This window comes from Amblyomma maculatum, chromosome 1, assembly GCF_055883805.1.
Source record: "Amblyomma maculatum isolate TAMU_Amacu chromosome 1, ASM5588380v1, whole genome shotgun sequence".
NCBI classification, from domain to species: domain Eukaryota; kingdom Metazoa; phylum Arthropoda; class Arachnida; order Ixodida; family Ixodidae; genus Amblyomma; species Amblyomma maculatum.
This window is the reverse complement of record NC_139344.1, coordinates 107573271-107600195: the sequence shown is the minus strand read 5'-3', so window position 1 is coordinate 107600195 and position 26925 is coordinate 107573271. Positions and strand designations below refer to the sequence as shown.

General features: G+C 46.9%; 1 protein-coding gene across 2 annotated transcripts in view; it reads right to left on the bottom strand.

The window, feature by feature from the left end:
* Positions 1-5521: 5521 nt before the first annotated feature.
* The window catches only part of LOC146203455 (uncharacterized), a 94955-nt gene continuing 73551 nt past the window's right edge, over positions 5522-26925 (bottom strand). Inside the window, exons 2-3 of one of the 2 annotated variants that reach the window (XM_084588777.1) lie at positions 10239-10601; positions 5522-6405 (exon numbers count right to left, since the gene is read on the bottom strand). In XM_084588777.1, the coding sequence (XP_084444903.1) occupies positions 6208-6405; positions 10239-10601 (561 nt within the window). In that variant the 3' untranslated portion in view covers positions 5522-6207. The remainder of the gene's footprint in view (positions 6406-10238; positions 10602-26925) is intronic. The other variant, XM_084588778.1, reaches the window with a different exon arrangement.

Sequence of the window (26925 nt, the reverse complement as noted above, 5' to 3'; positions counted from 1 at the left end):
GCTGTGACAAAGGAAGAAAAGACTCTTCCGCCTTCCTCTTTTAGGCGCTGTCGGCCGAGAGCTCGCACTTGTGCTCGCCGTCGTCTATGACCGAGGGACTGGCTTAGCAGCACTCGGCGCAGTGGGACAGCTGGTTGATGCGTCCAATAGAGAAAGCTCCGCAGCAACTTTGAGCACGTTTCACATTTTAAGTTCCATTTCCGACCTATATAGCCAGCGAGAACAGCGTATATGAGAGCAGTCCCTCTACAGACTGGCACAACAATTTGCGTCAGTCAGGTGTCCCATCCGCACGATGTGAGCGACGTTTTGATAGTCGGAATGATCGTTAAACTTCCTGCGTAATCTGTGACCGGGCAAAATCGTGGAAGACCATGTTTACTGACTGTCGGGGCGCTCAGGTGAAAACCATATTGCGCTCTTAGGATAGCAAGGCTAGTGCGGACGGGGACCAGGGGCAGCGCAATCAGAAATTAAGGCACTCCGACGCGGCATATACAGCCGATATGCGCGTGAGCGAAGCAAGTGTTTTAGTGCATAGTGAAGAAATGTAGGAGAAGGAACAAAGTTTGAACGATTTCCCACTGAACATTTCCTAAATATGTGTGGCATCCGCACATTTTGCTCTTTTCTGACTTGTTTTCATAGTGTGACAGATACCGAAATTTTTGTTAAATTCAGGAGGTATATACCAAGTACAATCGCAATTTTCGCAATCTAGATTTCTTCCCTCTCAAAGTTATCGCTGGTGTACCTTTCACAAGCAGTGAGGTCTTGCGCGCGTGTCCACGCGCATAATTTGCTTTCTGGCGAGGTGTTCCTCGCAGGTCCCTTCGAGCACTTACGCAAAGCAGACACCTGCCTCAAACGGCCAAGAACCACTACAACATCAAACGCTTGTCAGTGCGTGTACAGGTGCCCTGAAAGTAATACTGAGAATGTGTCCAGTGAAGCAAAAGTTGCAGCTTCGCCCGAATCGGTTTTGAGGAGACCACCAAAACTGTATTAATGGCCAACATTTGCACGTACGCCCAGGCTGCCTATATGCGCGGCTAGCGCTAGCTGCGAGTCAAGCTTTTCTCCACTTACGAGTTTCCTTTTACTTCTGGTTTGGTTTGTAGGTCGCAAGAGCTAGGTGCCGGGCTAATTGGTACTGCTAGTTGGTACTAGTTGGTACGCAAAGAACGGTACGAAAGACGGAAGGAAGAAACGCCCGTGTCAGTGTTTCTTCCTTCCGTCTTTCGTACCGTTCTTTGCGCTGTTATATTGGTTTGTAGGGTTTAACGTCCACAAGTGACTCAGGCTATAATTAAGGTATGCCGTTGTGGATGGCTCCACAAATTTCGATCGTCTGTGGCTCTTTAACGTGCACTGACATCGCACAGTAGACGGGCATTTTGTTTTTCCCCTCTATCGGAAAGCGACCGCCGAGGCCGGGATTGGATCCCGCGTCCTTGGGATCAGCAGTCGAGCGTCTTAACCACTGAGCCACTGAGTTTTTTTTTTCTTTATTGCCGACTTTTTATTGCTTCGAAAGCAAAAATTAAAGGATCCCGCAGAGGTGGCTCAGTGGCTCAGTGAAAGCACTGTATTTCTGATTTCACTGAGCCACTGAGCCACCTCTGCGGGATCCTTTAATTTTTGTTTTCGAAGCATCTGTTTCCTTTCTTCTTTTTCCCCCCAAAACCAATGACATTTGCTTACTCCTTAGAAATTTGTCTTGTGTTGTCAATTTTTCTTTCATTCTCTTATCTTCTGCTGGGTTATATATAGCCCGACGCACATACATATAATAAAAAACACTTCTGTACGTTGTCTTGCAAACCCTGCTCACTACCTTGTGCACAAACTGCGAACTTCCTTATCACCTGACTCTGACTCTTCGTAGTGTCCTAAACAAGGGTCATTTGCGCCTGGCAACAGTAGTGCCGACTTGCGTAAGGGCATATTTTGTTGAGCATACATATCCTGCCTTCCAGAAGCCGTGATAACATCGCCCACTTTAAGTGCCAATCTACAAGTGTTAGCTGTCTTTCAGAATACAGGCATTATTATTGCGTAGTTGTGAGGCGAGGCAGAGTCAGCGTGTGCCTTTGTTCTTCATCTGCAGTTTAAGCACCACTGACCAAAACAGACGAGAAAGAAGAGGGGGGAGTTGCATTTAACATCACGTGCTCGTGTCTTTTCATTGTCTTTATATTGCGCGGACATGTAGCGTTTTATCACGTCGATGGTTCTGCGCTCGCGTTATTGAATACCTACGCTGTAACGCGCTTGTAGATTTTTCTCAAACTATCTTAAACTGTCACCGAACAAGTTAGCGTACGACAACGCTTGTAAAGAGACGGCGGCCATAAGCTGCTGGAATTTTGACTCGACAATCATCAATTGTTCTCGCTTACTCAATCACCATCATCACCGGCCCATGATTATGAGAGCGAACTGAGCGTTTGCTATTTTGTCCTCTCACGATTAGCACTAACCGTAACAGTGCGCTCAGAAGCTTCTGTCACAGGTTTAGAATTTGGTTTGCTGCTTAACGCTTAGTTTGTTCGTTCATTTGAGATTCGCGCAAGGAGACGAGCTTAAAATATATGCCGCTAATGTACTAGCGGCGGGTGGTTTTGCTCAGCTCTCTTCTCTCGTGTATCGTTTTCCCGCGTGTGACTTTGATATATCCTTGACGAACTGAAGTATACATTCCAGACGCAATGACTTGGTCGCACTACGGTTGCAGCCGCCTAAAACAACATATTTGACAGCGTTGGTTCTTCGGGCTCTCATGCATAAATCATGAGCGAACAACGCATTCGCGAAAATTCAATGATGTCTTTATAGGAACGCATAGGAACAATGCCGCTATGAGCGAAGTCACAGGAGTCTATGCAGTATTTCGGTCGCTGTGAATGACGGTCAGATGCGCGACTCTTGAAAGTATATTACAATTTTTTTCTGGGTGTAGGTTGACACGCGTCGACGTCTCACAACATCTGACAGGTCAGCGTGACTAAGAAGGAAACTTCTACGAATTTGAAATCTCAAAAGGGCGACTTTGCTTGTCTCCGTTTACGCCTGACGTCACTGATCAGTTGCATCCCCTGTCGAGCAGAATAGGAGCAGAGCAGTTGCGATAAGGAACCATATTTTACAACACTGATTTTTAACCGATACACTCTATGCGAACGCAAGGTGGTACTTCCATATTGCGTCCCTGGACTAGCGTGAGGAAGGGCAGGGAAAAGCAGTGTACAGGAATCGACATCATCGCAATGCATAATGTAAAAGCCCGAAGAAGAACACGGCTATGCCCCTCTCTCTCTCTCTCTTTAATTCAGATAAAAGCCGTCATATGCAGCCTTCTTTCTTCAGTATTCACAAAATATCAGTATACAATGAACACTGTAGACTCACTACAAGAAGGTCGTGCCGAATTCACGTGCAAAACATACGGCTGCAAGCGTCGCGCGTGTAGAGGCGGTCAGGGTCCGTATTTTGTGACGTCTTTCTTTCTCCGGAGACGTTATTTTCTACTCGTTACCATTCTCAGTTAGCGTTGCCGATAACTAGCAAGCAATATTATTCGCCAGCTCCGGTTTCAAAGGACGGGCTATTGGCAAATAGGCAATACAACCCTTCCTTAACCCTGTCGCCTGGTCTCTAATCCACTAATTAATTCAGGCTGCAGCCTGATGTACTTTGAATGTGACGCCAAGATTGCTAAGAAGCATGTATTCATACTCCTTTCTGCACATCATACGCGTCTCTCTGCTTTTACTGTATTTTTGACAAGTATGCCGTCTAGCTCCAATGCGAACGAATGAGCGCCGTGGAACCATGCAGCAAAGGACTTACGCTCAATATTTTTTACAGGAGATTTCTCAGACAAAGTCGATGCAAGAGACCATACTGAAAGAGACGGGTTATTTATGGCCATGTCGAAGCTTCCTGAAAATATTGTGAAGCATGGTACGCATCTAAAGGCGAGGTTATCGCCCAGAAAGAATTTCTCCTCTTTTTTTTTTTCGTTGTAAGGAAGCTATTAGAAAACAGAATCCAGAATTGCCTCAAGTACGTCATGTGTGTCTGTCGTTCTCACCACTGGCTACCAGTGTATTTTATTTTGGGGGGGACCTCTCTGTTGCACAATTTTATCTTGCTCAGCTGTCGACTAACCGGCTTGTCGAAGCTGTCAACAAAAACATAGCGGCATCTGGTACGCACGTTGTCTGCTCGCATGTTGCTCTGCAAAATTACGTGATATTTCTCACTACAACCTGGAAGCAACCAAGAAAATGCTAGATTTGCTTGAAGCACGGTTTGTAATACCCCTTGAACCGAAAGGTGCCAGTTTGAAGCGCGCGGTTTACGGCCACGGTTCTCATCGTAAGCAAGATTGCTCTTGGTAGCTGTGTGTGGACTGTGCATCAACACGTTTGACGTCGCGACTCGTAGCCGTATCGCACTGCTGCTCTATTTGAAGTGAATGATCGAAGCAAACATATTTGCGAAATTCAGTGTTGTACGCACTGTTTACATGAGCGTGGATGTTATCATCGACTGAAATAATGCATAAATAAACAGTCGCTTTGGAACTGTTTAACGATAAATTCTAAATAATATACAAGCTTTTATATATTTTAAATCAGCTTATTAGGGGACAAATAATGAGCAGACATGTGGCGCCTACCACTTTTATAGGAACTGGTTATAAGTCTATATTTGCTCAGGGCAGGAAGACAGGGAACAAGAGGAGAAATAATGCACCGAAGAGCCGAGGTGCGTGCATTTACACAATAACACTATGTATGCATAATTTAATGAGCCGTCAGTCTCGTATATTAAACGAACGCAAATAAAAATGTCCAATCCCACGCGGAAGAGCAGGAATGTTTCGTCAACGCACAGCGTCAGGCACTGACTAGAAGCGAGGCGCAAATGAATATGCAGAAAATAAACTTGAATGTCTCGTAACAGCGAGCACATTTGTTTGGTGAAATACACGATCGGAAGATATAAACTTCTCAATTTAGTGCCCCTTAGCAGGTAGCAGGTGTTAAAATCCATTTTATAAGTCGAATTTTATGCCGAGCAAAATGCATCTTCGTATCGGGCGAAGCTGTTTGGAGAAAACGACCGTGAGCCGTTTAAATCATAAACTGCGCCGCGGACGTCAGTGCACTGGTAACCGGCAGGGAGCAGTTAATCCGTGTCGGCGACAAAGAGCACTTTCTGACTGTCCAGTAAATATCAAAGATTGCCTGATACAAGGCGAAAGCCGCAACAGGCTCCGGGCACACAATAGTTTTCCCACGTCGACACACACATTGCGCTTGGGTGTAGCCTAGATGGCGCCAAAGACTTACGCGCCTTGGCACCACCTAGGCATAAACATGTGTTTATAGCATTGTTTCTGGACGTAATATGTCAGAGTGTGGTCCGAGGCGTCCGCAAGCGGAAAACTACAAAAAGAAACTATGTCAGAATTTGCTCTATAAACGTCCAAGAAAACATGTCGGCATAGTTGAAAGAGGACCAGCATTTATCATAAAGAAATGTGGTATAGTTGAGGATGTTTGTCTCACACGCTTCAAAAGTATTGTAGCATACAGTTCAGAAATATAACCGGCAATCTTTTGCATGGTGATTTCCAGTGGCCCAAGTGGAGCGCAGCGCTCGCTTCTTGAAAATATTGACGCCATCAATGAGCCGAGAGCACTCTGCTCGGTTGAAGAAAAGCTTAGAAAAATTACATTCCCAGAAGGGTGCGCAGCCTTCTTAGGAAACCACGCAGCCCTCACCACTTACGGGAAAGGCACCCGATCTCTAAAGAAACAGGTGTTCATGTTTTGTTTTTTTTTTTTTTTTTTCGTATTTTTCCCCCTTTTTCTGCGAGATCAAGGATGGCACTGTAGCAACAGATGGCGCATTGTAAGTCACCTTGGCGTGCGCATGCCTTTAGTGTTCGATCTGAAGCATGCTGTCTTGCCCCGAGACCAAATGATAAAAAAAAAAAAAAAGCGCACAACTGATCTTCAAGAGTTGCTCCAAACAGGCCATTGGACATGACCACGTTCCGCGATCGCAGCACATGCAGCCACGCCAGTCCCAGTGCGTGCGAGTGCGGCTAGCTGCTGCTCAGCGAGAATTGTGCAGGGTGGACGATGAGTATAAAACGGTGCTGGTAGGACGCGGTGCGCGTGCTCGTGGTCACCGGACGGCCGCCGTCTGGCGCGGAGTCGGGGCAGCTGCAGCGAGCTCTGCGCTGCGCCATCCCAGGTACGGCGTCCGCAGAGACCGATACGCCCAGGGCCTGACGGGATTGCGAGAGGAGCCTTTCTCGCGGAAGGTGACCCGCTTGGGAATCACCAGATTCCTCCGGTCAGCCGGCAGCGTGGTCGTGGCTGTCTGCGTAAAAACGGTTGCGCGCAATGAAAGATACCACGGCGCAGAAATACAACATTCCGTGTGAACAAATTAGATCTGTCTATTAGTCAGGGCCCGTTGGATTAGCAGTTACTACGATCACAGTCCTTCTATACTTTTAAATGTATTAAGGACTCTGCTACGATACCGCGGGTTCAGCGAACGAATTGCCACAGTATCAACAGTAAACAAACACGTGGCTACTGTAGACGGAGCCCTGGTAAAAAGTGGTACCCCCTTCCAGAGGAGGTTGCTATCTCCTTATTCATAACGCGCATAACCCGGCGACATAATCACCGATTCTGAAACGGCATTTCGAAACTTCGCTAAAGGATGAATTACCCTACAGGCACCGCGCACCGTGGAAAGCGTCAAGCACACAGCAGAATTTATACACCAAGTTTGTGTGCCTGGCCATCAAGGGGTGGTCGGATATGAGAGTTGCAGTGGCACTCAGGCTAGCTCAAACTCAGTCTCCATTTGGTAGCGTGCTGAGCTTTTTTCGAGTTGAGGAAAGAGGAAGCTTCGAAATTGGGAAAATGAAAACAAGTAGGTTTATTGACACCTTTACGAAAGCTTTTTTTGCACGAAGAAAGGGTAGAACGAGAGAAAGAATATGGCTACACAAAATAAAAGAAGGGCACTGAACAAGGGTAGAGTAGTAGCTTCAGTTCTCAAGCCGAGCCAACGTTTCGACAAGTGGGTTTGTCTTCGTGGACTCGACTTTGCCCAGAGGACTTGTCCTCACGCAGCGGACTTGTCTTTGTCTTCACACTTGGACTTGAACTTGTCTTCGCCTGGGCGAAACTTGTCGACAAATTGACTCGGCTTGCGAACTGAGGCTCCTCCTGCAACCTTGTTCAGTGCTCTTTTATTACACGAAGAAAGAGATTTAAGAACACAACATCAAAAGCAAATCTCGAACAGCTAGATTTCATTGCTGTGAGCGTCTGAATGAGCCTTTTTCCCTGGGCCTAGAGCGTCTTTTGCTCACTTAGCATCGTTCCTAAAACCCCTCAGCTTCAGCCATTCACTGATGAGGCTATCCAATCAAGTCAGCAGCCAGTCAAACATGTCACTGCACAGATGGTATATGATGCGCGGGCTTGCGCAGTAATGCTCCAGTAGACGGGGTCGCCCGCTGCCCTGTGTCAGACCTTGAGAACAGTGAGGAGGCGAGCATCTCCGCATCGTTCTTCTGTAATGCTGCAGGTGGTGCAGCTGGATTCCTTTTCTCAGGTGCACATGCGGCGCGCGCGGCGCCGAAGGCTTTGCTTTGAAAAAGTGAAGGGCTGCCCACTGGCTAGCGGACGCCCCCTTGCTCATTCCGACAGTTTGTCGTTATAGGGTGCCCATCTCCCAGAAGGATCCCCTCGTTGCGCTGCGTGGGAAGACGCCGCAGGCCTATCTCCGCGCGGGCTGTGCAGTTAACGCCATAACATTAAATGCCCCGTTCTACACAAAATGCGGCGTCGGCGTTGTAAGAGAAGAATTAAACGGCTGTGGCTGTAGCAAGTGGTAGTTAGTGGCTGGCATGGCCGGCCACTGATTAAATATGGGGTTGGCTGACGTCACGAGACCCCATAAAATGTTCGATTTCCTTAGTACTTTGCTCGGGTTGCTCATTTTGCGGGTGGGTCATTTACCTCTAGGAGAGCTAAACTAGTCAAACATGCTTATTTTATATGCAGACATACTGAAACTCGAACGTGCACAGGAAGTATCTCTCTCCGGCCAAGGGCGTCAGCAAAAACAACCCCATCATGTTCACCTAAAGCGACTAAAACTTTGACGTTTAATCATCTGTCTAGACTACACGCCATGAACCCGGCATCGCTCAGCAAAAAAAAGAAAAAAAAAAGTAAGTTTCGCAGAAGAGAAGGCGGACCTACACTATAAGGTGGGGGCTTGCCCGGTGTTTCCGGAAACCAATCTGAAGCGCTAACCCCATGAGGCAACAATTCGCGGCGTGCCCACGGCGCGCGGTGGCCCGAGGGTCGCCAGCACTGCTGCTCGTCGCGTCGCTCAGAACATTTAGCTTGACTCCTGGAAGCAGCTTACAAGGCCACTAATCGCAGAATGTTCGTGTACGTAACTACCATTCTGGCGGATTTTTTGTTTTCTTTTTTGTGCAAGGGAGTTTGTTTTACTACAGTTCGGTTTGAGCGAAGAATCTGCAGACGCTCGCCTCGCCTGAAACGTGTACATGATCGAATCGAGATAGTTCGATGAAAGCTTGGCAGGATAATAAAGGACAATAAATGCTGTTGTGGCTAGATATTGCTAATTATTATCGAAAGGAGAGCTAGACGCTGACTTGTGAATCTGGACGTGAGAATGCACTTTGGCACCACTGCGCTGTGTCACTTAGAAATGCGATGCATTACTACAAGAATTTGCATCAGTGCTCCTCGTACCTTGACAACAGCATGCTAGCATAATTCCACTGAGCGACCGATAAGGCGGCGGTAACAGAGCAACAACTGAAAACACGCCGCTCTGTCGCCGAGTCACGTCGTTTTGTGCAACGCGCACAAGCGACAACGACAGGCGTCGTAATCTCGTGACGCATCGCCAAGGAACGTCGCCTCATGAATGCGGTTACTGTCCACCACATCAGCCAATGCCTGAGGTCTGGGTGGCGGCTCTAATAAGGCGCGAACCTGGGGACCAGGCGCAACCGTCTTCGAGAGAGCACGGAGAGCGGCGACAGCCAATAAAGTCCAGGACTGCCGCAGCATTCCCTCTTCCAGACTGCCGACCAAATATTTTCAGCACCTCCATTTATATCCTTTGCGCAGGTCGTCTCACGCAACGTATTTGTTCTTAACGGATGTGTTATTTTGCAAGCTACACTTCAAATATCGTTTCATTACTTCGCATTTATACTTGTATTTGGCTGCAGTATATTATTGAATGTCCTCTTCTCCATGATGGAACGCCCAGAGAGCCTTTAACTCAGAAAAAAAAAAAAAAAAGCAATACTGGTCCTGAACGTATGTATGTATGTATGTATGCACTCATCAACGCCTGCGTGCGCCTCTAAAAGTCGGCGCATGAATAAAGGCCGAAACGCAATTTTCTTCGCAGTCGCTCGCCTCAATGGGAGCGGCACCCTCTTAGAATGCAGCTGCGGCTTTGCGACAGGTTGTACTTCACCCGCACCTTCATTTGGCAGTGCGGCACGATGCTCACGACCAAAAGCTATGTACATATGAAAATTTGCGGAACGACAGCCTTTAATCAATGTATGCTCTGTCAAAAATAAATAAATAAATAAAACTACTTTCAGAGACGTGTACATTTACTATCTCTGCACGTGCACGCATCCTTTGTACCTGGCGAGGTTCATCATCGAATACATCTCGCGCCCTAAAATATGCGGATAATAAACGTGAGTAGGCTGTGCGTGCCCTTAAAGCAAGGTCCTAGTGCCAGCTGTGTAGTTTTGTTACTCACTCAAAGTCTCTTGACCGTTTAGCTCAGACTTTAAACTTTCTCGTCTGAATTTAAGCCAGGTACAACTGTACAGATGTTTAGCCTTCCCCAGTTCCTATTATTATTATTATTATTATTATTATTATTATTATTATTATTATTATTATTATTATTATTATTATTATTATTATTATTATTATTATTATTATTATTACTACTATTGAAGGTAAGTGCTAAGAGAGCTTCATTTTCACGTTGTGACAGCCGTTGGAAAGTGTCGTCGTTCTGAAAACTCGCGTATGTAGCCGAACGTTTGTTCGCCACACACGTCACTGATCCCGGGGCCATGTGCATGGGCAGGCACACGCTGTACAAACCTGGGCGGGCCTGTGGGCGTCCTTGGTGGGCTGTGCACGCCACTTGGGCCACTGCGAAGCGCCGTCGTCGCCGAACCGGGAGCTGGCTTCCCTTCTGGGAGGCCGGTAGTGCTGGCGGAACCAGTCCGGCAGCTCGAGCTTGAGAAGAGCCCGCTGCACCCGCCTGCTTGCCTCCGGGGTAGTGGCCCTCTGCGGCTGCTGCTGCGCCGAAGTCAGAACCGTGGCTGCCATGTCCCTCGCTCGGCTCGGCGGCGCGCGGAGAGTCTCGGCGACGACGCGGCAGCTGTCGCTGGGCCCCTTGGCTGACGCAGTAGTTGCGGGGAGGGCTGGCTGCGTCGTGGCCGGAGCGAGGACGGCTCGCACCTGCGGGTGGCAGGAGGAGAGAAAAATACACTGAAGACGGAGAAGCCTCTTTATAATTTCGAGAGGCAAAAAGCGTGCGTATGCATGAAAGCAAGCGCTAGCGGTCGCGAACGCGAACGCGTTTGTCTGACTGTGCCTCAAATAGCGTACATTTTCGAAAGGCGGGCGTGCTATGCGTAAATCGACTGATTAAATGACTGATGCGCTCACCATCGCGATGAATTGCGCCAGTAACTGAATGGGCTCATTTCGGCATTCGCAGAGGGCAATGAGAGCAGTCGTCCCGTGATCACCACCTCGACATTCAAAAGACGATTGCTTCCGCCGTTCGTTACGACGAAATGAGCTGCTGGCTCATTGACTGTTGTGACTGGCCGGGACGTGCCCGCCAATTAACCATTAAAGCTCCCGTGGTTTTATATGCTGGATGCAGTACGCAAGCGAAGCCTAGTAGCTTAGCCCTTATTTTTAAGCAAGGAAAAATCTTTCCTCCGCAGCAATGGGTGCGATCGTCCTGTCAGCGCTTGTCTACAATCAACTTAAGGTTCATCAGATTATTTTACAGCTGCAGGTAAATTGCCGTAGGGGCCAACTCGCTAACTGTAGCTTATCCCCGACTCTACGCAAATCTGCCTCCAGTGCTTTTCCGACACGGAACTTGGTCAACGCGTTATTCCTCATTCTCTGTATATTCCATTCTTTCTGCTGTGTGCACGGGGAAGCGGCTCACTTCAGGCACTCAAGACATGCAGGGATATTTACGGCCATGCTTCGCTACTCAGCGACCCTTGGCATAATAAATAACTTAATACATAAAAAAAACAATGAGTGCGTTTCCATGCTCGCGGTTCCGCTTTGCTTTGTTATGGGTTCGAACAAGTCAGTTCAATGCTTATTTTGCACACGTTTATTTGCTTTCCACTGTCCCGGGCCACTATAGAGTGGCGAAGCGTTCATTGTTTTCCGTGTCGGTCGGGACAAGGTCATCCTGACTCATGCGAGGCATAGCAGTTTAAATGTACGTCAACCCTTATCGGCGATGCCCCCATTGTTCAGGCCGCTCGATGAGCGCTTTGTGAGCGCGTTGCCGAAATGTGGCAGGAAGTGTTTCGTTTTTTTTTTTTTTTTTTTTTTTTTTTTTTTTTTTTTTTTTTTTTTTATTGTTTTTCGGGCTCAATGCGGTGCAGTTCTTTGACGGAATGAGCTCCATAACAATAATGAGCTCGCCTATGATTACATCCGCTTACTTCAAACAATACCAGGAGATGTAACGACGATTGCACTTGCGCGTTCATTTTGTGTAGCCCGTTTTTTTTTTCTTCTTTTTTTTTTTTCGCTGGCTGTGTCATAATGTACGTAAATGTTTTTTTTTTTTTTTCGGTGCGAGAACACTGAAATTTATGACATTCATGTTTGAACAGTGTACATTATGCGGGCTCCGCGTTTACTTTCAAACACTACGTTAGACGTTTCTACCAGCGCAACGCGATGAGTATGTAGCCGGCGCCTGAAGGGCCGACGTTTGCTAAAACGAACACTTGTCAAGATGAAACCAGAGAAATGCAGAAAAGATGATTTGCGTAATATTCATCAGCAGTTAACGAGACTTATCGTAGCTTTGAATGCGTGCGGGCGCCATGCAAACGATTAAAAGCCTTCAAACACATGCTCAAACCGGAACTTAATCGGTAGGACAAGGACAGTACAGTGCGAGTACAGCGCAGGTCACGAATTGTAACAATCGGTACCATGAAAACCCCCCCAAAAAAGTGAGACAGATAAATAACACAGAAGGACTAGGGAGTGGAGTCAAAACATGGGGGAGGGGGGGATGGGAGGGAGTATTTTTTTTCCACAGTATCCCTTATACCCCCCCCCCCCCCCCCCCCAATCCCCCTTTCAAAACTTGACATTGCTGTCGCAGCCACAGCCGGTGTGTGCTTCAATGGAGAGCTAAATTGACAACGAATTTCGCAATTGAGAGCAGTCACGCGTCGCCGGCGCAATTTCTGTCGCAGCTGGCCAGAACGCTGGTTCTCACTGATCAATCGTTTGTGCGCGCGCTGTGAGTATTCCCCTGAATTCGCCAGCGCCAGCTTTACCTCCAGAAATGATGTGCGAGAATAACGGAAATGAGCAGGCTTCTTACAAAGAGCATCTGTGCGTGCTAACTCGCGGCTGTTAACAAAAAATTAGGCGCGCAAGCAGCATACGAGCAACTACCTTAATTTTCCTATAAAGTGCGGGCGAATACGTTGTTAACGCTGCAAAAGTGTGAAGTGGGGAATAAAAGTTCGGCTCGCAGTTAGCGGGCATTCAGCATAAGTGCCGTCAACTTGAGGGGGACGGAGAAAACCGGTAACGTAGTATCATTGAAGCACGAATCCCTCCGCTTAAATGACACGGCCAGCTCAGAATGCGAACTGAGATTTTAAATTCAGTAATTATGCCTCCATAAAAGAGAAGCAAGCCACTTTCTTCTTTTCATAAAACACCACATTTCGCTCTGATCACAGAACAAGAACTCGCGTCCACTTAACATATACGCAAGGTTGTAGAGATTATCTGCAGCCACAAGTTAGCAAAAGAAATTAAAAAGAAAAATTCTAATTTTTTGCGCTTTCTGCTTATGAGCATTCAAGCATCGGGGATTAAAAACTACTGAATCGCTCCCAGGAATCAGGACAATGTTTAACTACCGCAATCATGGCAGAATGAAACGCCGACAGTACTTCGCCGGTGATATGATATATGTGTGGGCAATTATACTTGCTTTCTACTCTCTCTTTGCTGAAAAGTCCAATAATGGAGAGAAACAGTGCATCAAATGCAGCCATGGGACCGGCACCCTCAGCCGCGCTCGGTAATCCAGTCTCGATGACAGTATTATATATATATATATATATATATATATATATATATATATATATATATATATATATATATATATATATATATATATATATATATAATAGTAGAAATGGCGATTTCATTGCGCGCTCAGTTCCCATAATAATCGTTTGCAGCGGACTGCAGACGCTGAAAAGGGTGCGCATGAAATCAAAATGGGTGGCAAATACGAGTTCGCGATCTGCCTGTTTACATTACAGTGGCTCGTAAAAACGAAGACGTTAAAGTTGTAGCTGGCGCGAACGCGCCGTAAATTACGTATGGTCGACACGATGCGAGAGCTTGACTTACGTACGTCCTTCTTCTATCCCTTTACCTCTTGCCCTCTCTCCGCGCCACTCTACAATAACGCCGCTGTGTCGAGAACTCAACCACTCAACCGCTCGCGCGCTCTTTGCTGGTATGCCGTCGCTACATTCACTCGAACTACACTTTCGCCCCTGTCCCCCGTCGCGCGCTCACGAGTCACGCTCAGGTGGCGACTCACTCACGCTTCGCTGCAACTGCCGTCGTCAAACAATTTGGAAGGAACGAAAGAACAAAACAAAAATCAAGGGCCGACCGACTCGTTCAGCTTTTACTGCTGCTTCACGCGGCTAACTTTTCACCCCATCTTCCCTTTCGTCGTACCCCTTTCTTATTTTGTTGTAGCTGTTTCCACTCCTTCGCCTTCGCACTCACTGATATCCGTCTGGAACGAAAAGAAGAGACCAGCGGCAGTGTCGCGCGAGTGCTCCGTTCGCCGGCTCACCCTTTTGAAGAGGCTGTCACGTTCGTCTCCGGCTCTGGTCTCCGCTCCACGGGCGACTCGCCGCTCGCGGCCCCGGAGGCGTTGTGCCAACTTAACGGGCCTTCCCACCCTCGGCCGTCGATGTGGAGCGTGAATGCGACGCGACACGGCCGGGCATTATTATATGAGAGTGCCGGCCGTATCTCGCACGCTCGGTCAACGCGCGTATCTCGTGTATTTCGCGCGTGGCGCATTAATCGGCGCAACGTGGCGGCTCGGCCTTCCCCGCTTGTTACTGCACAAGCGAATTTCCGGCACTGTACCTCTCTCTCTATACGCCTCAACTGTTGTTGCTCATGCATCGCCAGTTTATGGCCTTTTTTTCTTCAGTTTAACCTTGCTTCTCTGCTGGGTTCTGCAGGTGTAAGGTGTGCACTGATGGCTGAACGTTTGAAAAGGCCTTCTTCGTGCACTGGGCTATTTATATAACACTTCATTGAGAGCATTGATATTATGATGCACATTTAAAGGCCTTGCCGTTGACTAATGCACTTGTGACTAGATTCATGTCGTTCATGGGCAACTGTTGAGCCAGGTAAGGACTAAATGCATTGAATTGTGTGTGTGCGCGCATTCATCGCGCAATTCTCTACTAGGAGCAACGCCAACGCTAAAACTCACGCTAGAGCTTTGGCAATATGCGTATTATCTCCTAAAATTCTGCGATGATGATGCCAGTTTCTTTTCTGCAGCTACGCCATCTTGCCACAGCCAGGAGGCAGTAAGTCCGGTCATAACTTGATTATTAAGAGATTATCCTGAATAAGCTACAATGCGTAAATTGACTCTTAAACCCCTGACGCCAGCGCAACAGGGCTCGTGTTCGTGCGCATTGAGAAGCAGTCGTCGGAGGGTGCCACCCACTCTTTGTGTGTTGGGTCTGCGCAAAGTTTAAATGATTTTAAGCATGAATTTAGTATTCACAGTGGCTGCATGCTACATTCAAAGCTCAGTCCTTTGAACGGGATGCTACAGATGAACTTCACCTTTTGCTCCGTTTAAAGCAGTATTTTTATTTTATTTTATTCGCAGATATTGTTGTCGCATACGTGAGACATAGCAAGAGTGAGCACAGTTTTTAGCGCGCATTGAACAGCGTATAAATAACTGCAAAATATTAAGACAGGTCAAAATGTCATAAGGTTAGGCGACTGCGCAGCAAATATTTCAGCACAGATCAGTCTTGTCAAAGCGAGGTGGCGAGTACTACTATTTATACATCATACACCATTCAGTTAACATTCAGTTTACCTAATTAAGTAGCTGATCATAGGAAGGTACTTTCTTGATTTCATGGATTGTCTGAAGGTCTGGTACGACATCGCATACTGACATCTGACGCTTTACATTGCCACTGATCCAGTGATAGGAACATTTTATATAGCAACTGTGTGAGTGTCATCTATAGTAAAGGAAAGCATAATCACAGACACTGCATACTCTTGGCATAAATTCTTCGTGAGTAAAACGCGATAAAATCAGCTGTTAAACTGCGATTATGATAGACATATTGTAGAAACAAGTTGCGCACAGAAGGACACACACAGGAAAAATAAACACAGGTAGGCAGAAAGAGCGCAAACTATCAACTGGTTTATTACTCGTTTAAGCCTGCATTTATAGGCAGTGTAAACGCATGCCTACAAAAAGATAGGTGCGGAAAGAATGAGACGGCAAATCACAGCGTTTCTACAATAGTATGCACCAACTCGCCCGACAAGAAGTTCTTCTAAACTACCTGTCTAGTACAGAGGGCCCTTTTATGATTGTTCCTCCTTCACCTTTGCAAGTCCATGCCTGTGTGAACCTCATCGTCAGCTCAACATGTCGTGCCAGGTACCTCACCTTTTGCCTGCGAAAGAGACTCATACCCGAATATGTAAGTTCCCTGTTCGGCATCCTGAAACCGAGAGCGGGCCTTGTAAAACGCATATGCAAGTACCTCAGATCAGAACTTTGGCGTCAAGTGCGCAGATTTCAGATTTATTGCGAACGATTTGCTATGCCCTAGACCAGGCCTGGTTAGCTGAAATCAAGCTACGCGCTGCCAGAAAATTTGCTGCCCAGTTGACAGAATTCAGGTGGGCCTTCTGCCTACACGAAGTCCGGGCGCGTGAGAGAACAACGGCCAAGTCGAACTGGCCCGAAGGCCTTCAAGTTCTGGGAGATGTCGCGATACCTGAAGATGTTTCGTGTATACTCAGCAAGGGTCCAAAGTTCAGTTACGAGCCCACGGTCCTAGCTCACGATCTGCCAGCGCTTAACCGGCGCGTATCAAGCAAGGCTGACGAAGAGCATCGTGAAAGGTGTCTCCTGGAAGGAGTAGAAGCTCTAACAAGAACAGTGACCGCTATGTCAACCAAGCACAACAAAGAACCGACCAGAAATGTAGTCACGTTCTTCAGGAAAAACAATCTGCGGTTGCTACAAGCCGATAAGACTGGAGGGTTCGTCGTCTTAAGAGAAGAAGCTTACAACGAAAAGGCAGGCCAAGCGATCTCAATGAACTTTATACGCGTGAAACCCAGTGCCACAAGAATCAAGAGCCGAGCCGCAGCACTCTGCAGAAACCTTGAATTGACCAAGCTTGCAAGATAGATAGATAACTGATTGCAGAAAGAGAGCGCTATCGGTTTTCTTCACCGCAAAGACCCACAAGGACTCAGTGCCGTTCAAAACAATTGTTAGCGAGAAGGGTTCCTGGCAGTTCTTAATAAGCCAGTATTTGCAGAAGCATCTGAGTCAGTTGCAGGTAGAGGACCCATTCGCTACAAAAAACTCCAGTGATGTTATACGTTTCTTGAATTCCAACGCTCCTATTGGCTACGCATTCTCTGTTGATGTTGAGGATTTGTTTTATTCAGTGCCTCATGAAGATTTGTTTATTGCAGTTAGAGAATGCAATGAAGTGAATGGCGAAGTCAGATTTCAAAACTCAGCCGGTGTGTCAGCAGACAGCTTCATTTCCTTGCTAGAATTTTATTTGCAAGCCACCTTTATTTCTTTTAACGATGACTTTTATATTCAACGACAAGGCATTTGCATTGGATCCTGCGTTGCACCGACTCTTTGCAATATATTTTTAGCCGCTATTGACCAATCCCTGAATCAGGGGCTTACTAACCAGGGGGTACTTAGGGTGTTTAGATACGTTGACGATTTTTTAATTGTTTTATCTAAACAAAAAACTTTGACTCGCACTCATACAGTGAATAGCATTTTAACTCTTTTTAAACGTTATGGGAAGGGTCTAACGTTTACGCATGAACTTCCGACGAAAGGTGCGCTGCAGTTTTTAGATATTAGCCTGGAGTTTAGGTTTTATCACGTCTGCTGGCACTACGCTCCAAGAGCGCAGAAAGGGCTCCTTCCTTACGATTCTGCTCATTCTAAGATAGTTAAGAGAGCCATAGCCAGCTCGTGCCTAGAATCTTCTCTCACGAAGTCATGCCCGTATACAATGAATACCAGTTTTGATAACCAGATAAACAGGCTGATTTCGGCCGGCTTCCCCTGTGAGGTCATCTCAGCTGTGGCTGAGAACCTTCTTAAGAAGGTGCAAAAAGAGAACAGCGCCAACAGTACGGAGCGAGTACTCCGAAGAAAGACTACGGTCGTCCCGTATATGCACAAGGTCGTCCACAACATATAAAAAAAGTGGCAAACAGGCATGGCATCCCTGTGGTTTTTTCATCTCCACGCAAGCTCGCAGGGTTATGCCCTAGGATCAGTGCGGAAGGCGCTCGACGAAGAGCATGCGATATTAAACATGCCGAAAGATTTGTAGAATGGGCCACGGGCGTTGTGTACCAGATCCCACTCAAGTGCGGACGTGTGTATCTGGGCCAGACAGGACGCTGCGTCAATGAACGCGCAGGGGAGCACCAGCGTTCTATTAGAAATAGGGAAGGAGCAAATTTGCCTGCTCATTGCATTGCATGCGTCGGTTGTGAACCAGTGTTTACAAGCATTATAATTCTAGGCAGGAGCAGTGATAAAGTAGCCCGTGAAATTCTAGAGGCGTATCATATCAAGAAAAAAAAAAGGCGATAATTGTGTTAGTGACACTTCTGTTTCCCTGTACAATTTGGAAAGGAATTTTTTGAGCGGCTTTGGGTGATTGTCGCACAGGTTGTGATTTGCCCTCTCATTCTTTCCGCACCATCTTTTTGTAGGCATGCGTGTACACTGCCTATAAATGCAGGCTTAAACGAGTAATAAACCAGTTGATAGTTTGCGCTCTTTCTGCCTACCTGTGTATTTTTCCTGTGTGTGTCCTTCTGTGCGCAACTTGTTTCTACAATAGTATCCACCAACTCGCCCAACAAGAAGTTCTTCTAAACTATGATAGACATCTTGGTGATATTCATCCCTCCACAATATATCCAATTTTTAAGCAAAATGAATATTGCTGCAAAGATTCACAAAGCCGACGATCGATTTATAAAACAGCCCAAGTCAAACAAAAAGCACACTCCATCTATTTATGAATCATAGGAAGAAGGGCAGATCGCATCATACGCCGGTCGTCATCACCCCTCATTGGAAGCAAAAAATGATTAGCAATGGCGGTTACACACTGCCTCATGCATTGTTATCACTCTGATTGCGATAGCGCGATAGCCTCTAATGAAGCCGTCTATCTTTGCACACCAGATACTGATGCAGTGACACTCAGCAACAGGAGGTAGTCAACATTTGTCAAAGACATGAATGCAAGCGTCAGTTTGAAAAACGAAGAGCCATGACAAACGAAGGAAGATCTCTAACTTTCTTTGGCGTTTCCAGAGAGGGATTTGTAAAAGCAGTGCAGCTTTTCCCGTCTTTCTTGAGGACAGAATTGGAAGCTCCTGCAATGAAGGTAAAAGAAATGCCCAAGTGGAATAAATATCTTCAAAGGGAGTAACAGCTCACAGATATCCGTTAGCAATCGAAACCTGCTTTGGAGCATTAAAATTTAGCGTCGAGAACTAATTTTTCGTTTGATGCGGACATTACGAGATATGTGCTAAGTTACCCTCTGTAGCAGTGCTGCTGCACTTGTTGGACGCTGCACAGTAATTATTCCTTTCATTGACCACAAATTACGTGGGACATACTGTGTGTTTAAGGCAGAACCAATGAGCCGCGGTGAGCTGTACTTCACGTGTAATGACTTAGGCTGCGATCGGAAGCGCTGCGGTGGCTGCGTGCCCAGCACTTTTAAAAATAAGTGAATTTAAAGCTAAGAAATTAAGTCCGCTGAATGAACTGTAATTTTGACAACAGTCAGCGCGGTCTTCCACACAGAGCAGGCGGCGGAAGTGGTGCGAAAGCTGGCAATGAAACCGAGAGAGCTGCTGTCGACTCAAAACTTCGCGCTGCCCTGTTTGAAGCAATAACAGCAGTACCGAAACTTGATTTACTTTTTTACTACAGAGAACTAAAGGCTCCATCGAAGGGGGAATCGAGTGATTGGGAATTATTTAATACACATAACACGCACACAAGCACGCAAGCACAGACGTCCTGGTGTGCTTCCAAACTATTCATCTATGACCGCCCTTATTTGTTGCATTTCCGACTACGTTAATGCACACAACTTCATCATTCGAACCAAGATTAGATGGTGTTTTGTATTTTCATAGGCATCGCGGCTAACCGTGATCGGAGGGAAAACGCGTTAGTGCACTTTGCTGATCAGATTCTCAGTTGTTCACTAAAGATCTTCGTGCAAACAGTCGAGAGTTTCATTTCTGTTCCGAACTGCCTGTAGGAGAGAAGTCCAAACGAAGAGGAGGAGTTTCAGGCCGGCCTCGCGAAAGCATCAGATAGTGAGCGGGAAGCGCGTTATCAAGAAATGGATGGGGCAAACCACGATACGCATCGAGGCAGGTTCGTGACCTTCGTTCATATATTATGGAGCATCTTGAAACAGGGAGAAATGGCGTGCTAGGCTGGTAAACACGGCGCAGGCAAATGAATCTTCCGCAAACTTATCACCTCGGCAACAGGGGCATCGAAACCAGTCTTCCCGATTCTGTATTCACTCCTCAGACCAAACTCGCCTTGTAATTGATGGTTCGAAAGTGCTTTTTTCTCAGAAGCCTGAACAGGCGTCGTTGCAACGCGTGCGTGCGTGCATGCGCGCGCGCATGCGTGTGCGTGCGCGTGTGCGTGCGTGTGCGTGTGCGTGTGGGGGGGGGGGGGTTGGTTTGGTTTGGTTTGTTGGGTTTAACGTCCCAAAGCAACCCAGGCTATGAGAGACGCCGTAGTGGAGGACTCCGGAAATTTCGACCACCTGGGGTTCTTTAACGTGCACTGACATCGCACAGCACACAGGCGCCTTGCTTTTCGCCTCCAGCGCAAAGCGGCCGCCGAAGCCGGTATTCGATCCCGCATCCTTGGGAACAGTAGTCGAGCGCCGTAACCACTGCGCCACCCCGGCGGGTGTGTGTGTGTGTGTGTGTGTGTGTGTGTGTGTGTGTGTGTGTGTGTGTGTGTGTGTGTGTGTGTGTGTGTGTGTGTGTGTGTGTGTGTGTGTGTGTGTGTGTGTGTGTGTGTGTGTGTGTGTGTGTGTGTGTGTGTGTGTGTGTGTGTGTGTGTGTGTGTGTGTGTGTGTGTGCGTGCGTGCGTGCGTGCGTGCGTGCGTGCGTGCCTTAAGTGTCTCATCGCAGGTTCCCTCACAATCGCAGAGCTCTATCAAACCGTCGGCACTCGCAAAAGCCGTCCTCCACTAAACGGGGCGCGAAAATTGTTGCCTCGTATTTCCGCGAGCAGCAGCTGTTCTGGTTGGAAAGGCGGGGCCGATTCCTTCACCGGGCGAACACCTGCGTGCACAAACACCTACACACACACAAATGACAGCAGTATGTATGAAGAGAAAAGCGTGAACAGCGTCATATTCAAAGTCGACTCAGCCTCCGTTGCCACTCTTGCAGTGCAGCCGAGAATACTTAAAGCTGCGGTATCAGTTGCGTCTGTACAGGGGAGGAAAAGCAGGACAAGTGAAACGAAGCACTGCGCGACAGGGACCGAGAGAAAGCCACGGGGAGAAACCTTGAACGGAACGGGCTCTGCGTATACCGGCAATGAAGTACGCACACCTCAAGACAGCGGCCACAACGCTGTCGCGCAGCCTTTAGTCACTGCAATGGATGGCTGTGAGCCAGATATGGCAAGACATACGCCGGATATACATCGCGCCTGTGGCGAGATTAGCGGAAGACGCGGGCGTCAACGCGAAATCATTACATAGGCAGTGAATGAAACGAAGATGACGAATAGGCCGGTTGTCCTTCTTTCGACTTCGGGCGACAATGCGGCTTGGGTACAATAAGGAGCGCGAAGGCACGTACGTATACGTCCTTGGAATGCGTATACTAGCATAGCTCAGTGCTTGGTGTGCTACCAAAACGAATCCCAAACAGATGGGATGTCTGGCTACCATGTGGTTAATATACTGACTTCTGATTGAAAAAGGCAGCCGCAATCCCATACAGACTCTCTCCAGATTTTGTGTGCGGCAGCAGCCACTGCCCCAACGCCTTTTGATAGGCAGCCTTGGCTCTGTGGAAGAAATACAGGGAGTATTATTTTGGAAATGAACATCTTTTCAGATTATTCGAGATGCCTTCTAAGTTGAGATTTTGTTCGCTATAGATTGGGTTAGCCTTACTTTAAATCTGCCGGTAACTTTTCACCGTATCGCCACATTAAAGAAATAATTAAATTCCTGGGCTTGAAGCTCAGTTCGGCGAGCTAGCCAAACAAAAAAAGTATCCCACGAGTCAAACTGCCGCTGTCAATGTTTCCAGGATTGTACAACGCTAGGGGAAAAAAAAAAAAAGTTACTACAAGGAGAGAAGTCCCCCATCTTAATTTTCCGGTTCCCACGTGGGTAAACTATATTCTGCATGGGTTCGTAAGGCATCCCTGCCTTCTTGGGGGAGGTGAAATGGACCAGCCAGTCCGCCCCATGATCGGGGCAACGTATGATCGAGGTGATGTTGTAAACCACCGCAAGCAACGCAATAGGAACACACGCTGTAGTGCCGGCATCAACCCTCTTTAGCTCCTGGTCAGAGATGACCAGTTGGGCAAACATCGGAAGAATTTGAACGGCTGATCACGATCGTATCTTGAAGGACTTTTGTCGCTGGTTCAGCAAGTAATGTTTCAGGGGCGCGGTTGTCAGCTACCTTGCTTCTGTTGACGACTTCATGTGAAGGCATCTAATGAAAACGCGCGGAAAATTTTCTGTTGTGCAGTGTCAGGCCCAACCGCAACGAGCCAAGGCATAACCTGCATAAAGGCATAAACGGAAGCTGCGCTTAATGTTTCAAGCGCCGAATTCGAGTCCATTAAAATTTTCACAGGTTTAGCCGAAAAACAACAAAATGTTCGGGAGGCCACCGCAGTGCCAACACTCGCAACAAATAGTGGAGGGCAGAGCACCGGAAAGGAAAGCTGGTCAGGCAGCATCCGAGGATGGCAAGTGAAAAGCCGCTAAAGCTAGCTCTGCTATTTTTGTCCACTCAACCATCAGTGAAAACTTTCAGGGGCAGCTCAATTCTTTTTAAAGATGTTCGAGCAACAACGACCCTTTTTTTCGCCACAGCAACACTCCGTTTAGTGAACACGCGAGCCATTCTTAGTGTATACATGTTCATTATCATGCATTCCTAAGCTATCACATGATATAAAGTACCCCTCGATAAGGCACCGCTTTAACCAAGCCAAGCAAGTAGGAAGAAAAGGATTATTGCCAACAGCACGGTAAAAAGCCCCTCGCTGCAGTGTTCTTCACGACGTCGATATTTTCGGTCACTGTAGGTTAGCTGGGTCTGATCAGTACTGGTCGCCTAAGCTCTCTCCATCTTTTCCGGAGAAATTCCTTAGCAAGGGTGAGATGAGTTTATTTTTCGGGCAATAGCTAGAAGTCTTCTGGCTTTTCTTAGTCACACGAAAGCATAGAAATGTTCATTCCAAGTATGCGAAAGAGTTTCTAGCACAGCTTCCGCCCTCACCGTTCGATCATCATCCACGTGACATTCTCGTTTATACTTCAGGGCGTACAGAGTCCTCTTTCATGAGCGAGGGTGGTGCTGGTGAACACTGCTAACATGACATTATGTTGCACGCAATATGATTAAACTGTTAAATTTATAATTTCACACTTATCAACAAAAAATACAGAAAAAACATTCTTAATGATTTTTTTTTTTTTTGTCCCGATGGTTGTTTGGTACCTTCGTAAGTATGTAATAAACGAGCCTATCACTCCCAATAATTGTCTCTCGAAAGTATGGAAGGTTGAAAGCCGTCGCCTTAGGTGGAGCCCATGACATCCTTACTCGTATTTTGGAAGTCGTCAGCTCGGATTTCAGCGGCGGCATGTGGTTGTTTTTCTCCTTATAGCCAATTAGCTTCATATTATTACATTATTAATTAACCATTGATAAACTCGGTAAATTTTGAAAGTTTTGGAACTCTGCCGTCTAAATTCCAATTCTTCAGTTACGAATTAGTTCCAATTAAAATTTCAACAATTTTTTATTACAACTGGAGTTCCAACTTTATTTTAATTACAATTGTATTTCTAACTTTACTTCCCATTGCAATATTTAATATAAGTTTTAATTTTAAATTTAAATTTTAATTCCATCTCTCATTACAAGTCTCCACACGCGCTACAACTAGCTGTCCTCTTCCTCGCCATGACTGCTATCATTCCTTAGTGCATGACTTCACACCCTGCCCTCCTCTTGTATAGTATAAGTTACCTTCTTCACGCTTTGCGACAGACGTAAGACGGCACTGAATTTTCTATCATACAACCATTCTAATGCTATCACATTAATGAATTTTCTGGCTACGCCACTGGTGGTATATACTAGCACTAAATGTTTTATTTATTTTGTTTTTTCGGGAGCCACATAAAGAGAGGCCGCATTTGCCGAGGATTCACCTTGAGTCGCAGCCTAACAGTGATACCAACCCTGCGTAGGAGTCGGGCTGCGGTTATGGGACCGGAATGGTGCATGTGCGTAGCTTACACTTTACACCTTCAATTAAAAACGCGTGGCTGATCTCTTTAACTGACATTTACCCATTGCCTGCCAACAAAAAATGTCTAAAGGAGTTGTAAATTCAGTGACGACTACAGTTCCCCTCTCCCCTTTCACCATCAGCATTCTTGAAGACAATTCTCATTACACAATTAAATAAGCTTTAGTTAATCTAATTGCCCTCCTCAGGTTGCACGATGCTGTTGTTGTTTTTGCACCTCACCGATAACAGGGGGCGCGGTACGAACAGCAGTGACGCAGTCACGCTGACACACAGTCCCCCTCTGATGGCATCAGGACCACAGAAGAAACAGGAATGAGTGCGACGAGTCCTGGTAGAACAGTTGCCGAAAGAGTATTTATGCTCACGTTGCGGGTATTTATAGTTTCCTTGCACGCTGTGCAACTCTCCAATTATTACATTTCGGTCTTCTTCACTGCCTGAAGAGTATATGCGGCTCATAAGATTAACCAGATGTTCTTTTGAAATAAGAAGGAAAACCCGCACACATGCGATATCGGGCTTGCTGTAACCAACTTTGAAATTCACGTGGTTGTAGTTTCATTTCAGCAGCAGGCGCTCATTTGTAACGCGAAAGCCTTTCTAAGCTCGTGGAACGAAATCCCGCGCGCGAGAGTTGTGCGTCGGATCTGTGCGTAGGATCTGTGCAGCTTATAACGGATATATGAAGAGGGAAATTAGCTGTCAATCATTCTGATGACGTCATTAGAAAAATAACAATCATGTCTCCACCGGGAATCGAACCTCCATCCCTCGATTCCCAACCAACTGCGCCATGCCTGCAGGAATTCTTTTTTTCAGCATGATATTTATTATACGCTTTAAATGCAGGAAAGAGCTATATACAATATGTACAAAGTAATCAGCCTCTAGCCGAACAACTTCAATTGAAATATGCAAAACCACACAACTAAAACACGGCTTGACACAACTCCACTAAAACGGCGACAAAGAAGAATACATCAGTAATGGGAGCCAGTCCGGTTGATAGTCGCTATCTTCGTGTCTCTCAGCTGGTGCACCATCTGATCGAAATGAGTACTGGGGAAAACGAGAGGTTCAGCATTCCGGTTCAACATGCCCGTTTTCCACTGGCTTTGTTGCAGTGGGTGCTGCGCCACGCCCGGGATCGTGAAACGCACATCATAATTCTCCTTGTCTACAGTGAGGATAATAGTAGCGATGACAGTGGCACTGCAATAGTAGCGATGATAATGAGGGTACGGGGTATTTACGGTCAGCTTAAGTAGTATTCTGCAGTGGTGTGGAGCCTTGCACAGGTCTGAAAAAGCAGAATAGTGTTCTGCCTGCATGCAGCGCCGTAGGATGCACGGGTCCAGTTTGTTGATAATGATAATGAGAGAAAACGTGATGCACCGCGTGCAGCAGAAACGCTCCGGCTTTCGCTTTTCTGTTGTGTGGATTCCACAGTGCTCTTGGAATTTTTCGCCTTTCTCTTTAAAAATGTTTTTATTATTGCTAAAGCAATACTACGCCAGGTCTAACCACTCGTCGCTATGTGCCGTGTCCGTGACCGTGGTCCCTCATAAATCAGCCTGCCATCACGTTTGAATTCACGTTACCCCTATGCCACGGGCAGGAGCTGCCAACTCGGGTCGCTCCTTTCATACGGGAGGGTGATATCAGAATCAGCCTGCCTGCATTCTCGTTACCCCTACGACACGCAGACACGTAGGGGAATAATGTAACAGGCAAAAGAAGCTTCCGCCGTTGCTTTCGCAATTTAACTAGGGTTAACCAGAGCTAAATCAGAACTATTTTTTTTTTTTTTTAACTGCGTGTGGCGGCGTGCGCTACCTTTATTGCCCCGCCGGGGATCCTGTCCGAGCAGAGGCGCGTTTCTGTTAATCCTGATGCAGGCGATGGGCTCTTCCGCGTTACGAGCGTTTACGTTCAAGTGCGTGACATATTGCGAAATGAAAAAAAAAAAGGAAAACGCCAACCCCCTGGGATTTATGTGCCTGGGCGCCAAAGCCGATCCAGCTGTTGTAAATTATTCCGCGACGCTCGTTGCGCATGGTGCCTCTGTCGCAGCAGCTGCGCGGCATTTTTTCACACACGACAGCCACAGCCCACCCCTATCGGCAGCACTCCGCTTCCACCATCATACCTTACGTTTGTTGGCCAATCGAGATGGCATGAGCCTCATTTACGCTGCTGATCGGACGCTGTTTCTTTACTTCCGCTTTCAGTGGATCCGTCTAAAGCTTCAAAACTAATGACGAATAGGTTACTGAATCCTCTGGAGTGGCATTGCGAGTATTTAGAATTTTAAGAATGGCAGCGGAACGGATCGGGCAGAGCATGTCAGTTTCTTTAGTATTATGAATTTTCTTGCGAGAACGCGCTTTCGACGGCGACATATCTGCCAGCGACATCCCATCGAAAACCAGTTCTGCGCGCATTCTTTACGACTCCAGTACATGTCATGAGCATAGCGCACACTCGGCGCCAAGCAACATGAACGATTGTACCGAAAGTTTTCCTGTCCGACTCGCGATTAAATAGTTATGGTTGGGTTTAGTTTCTGGG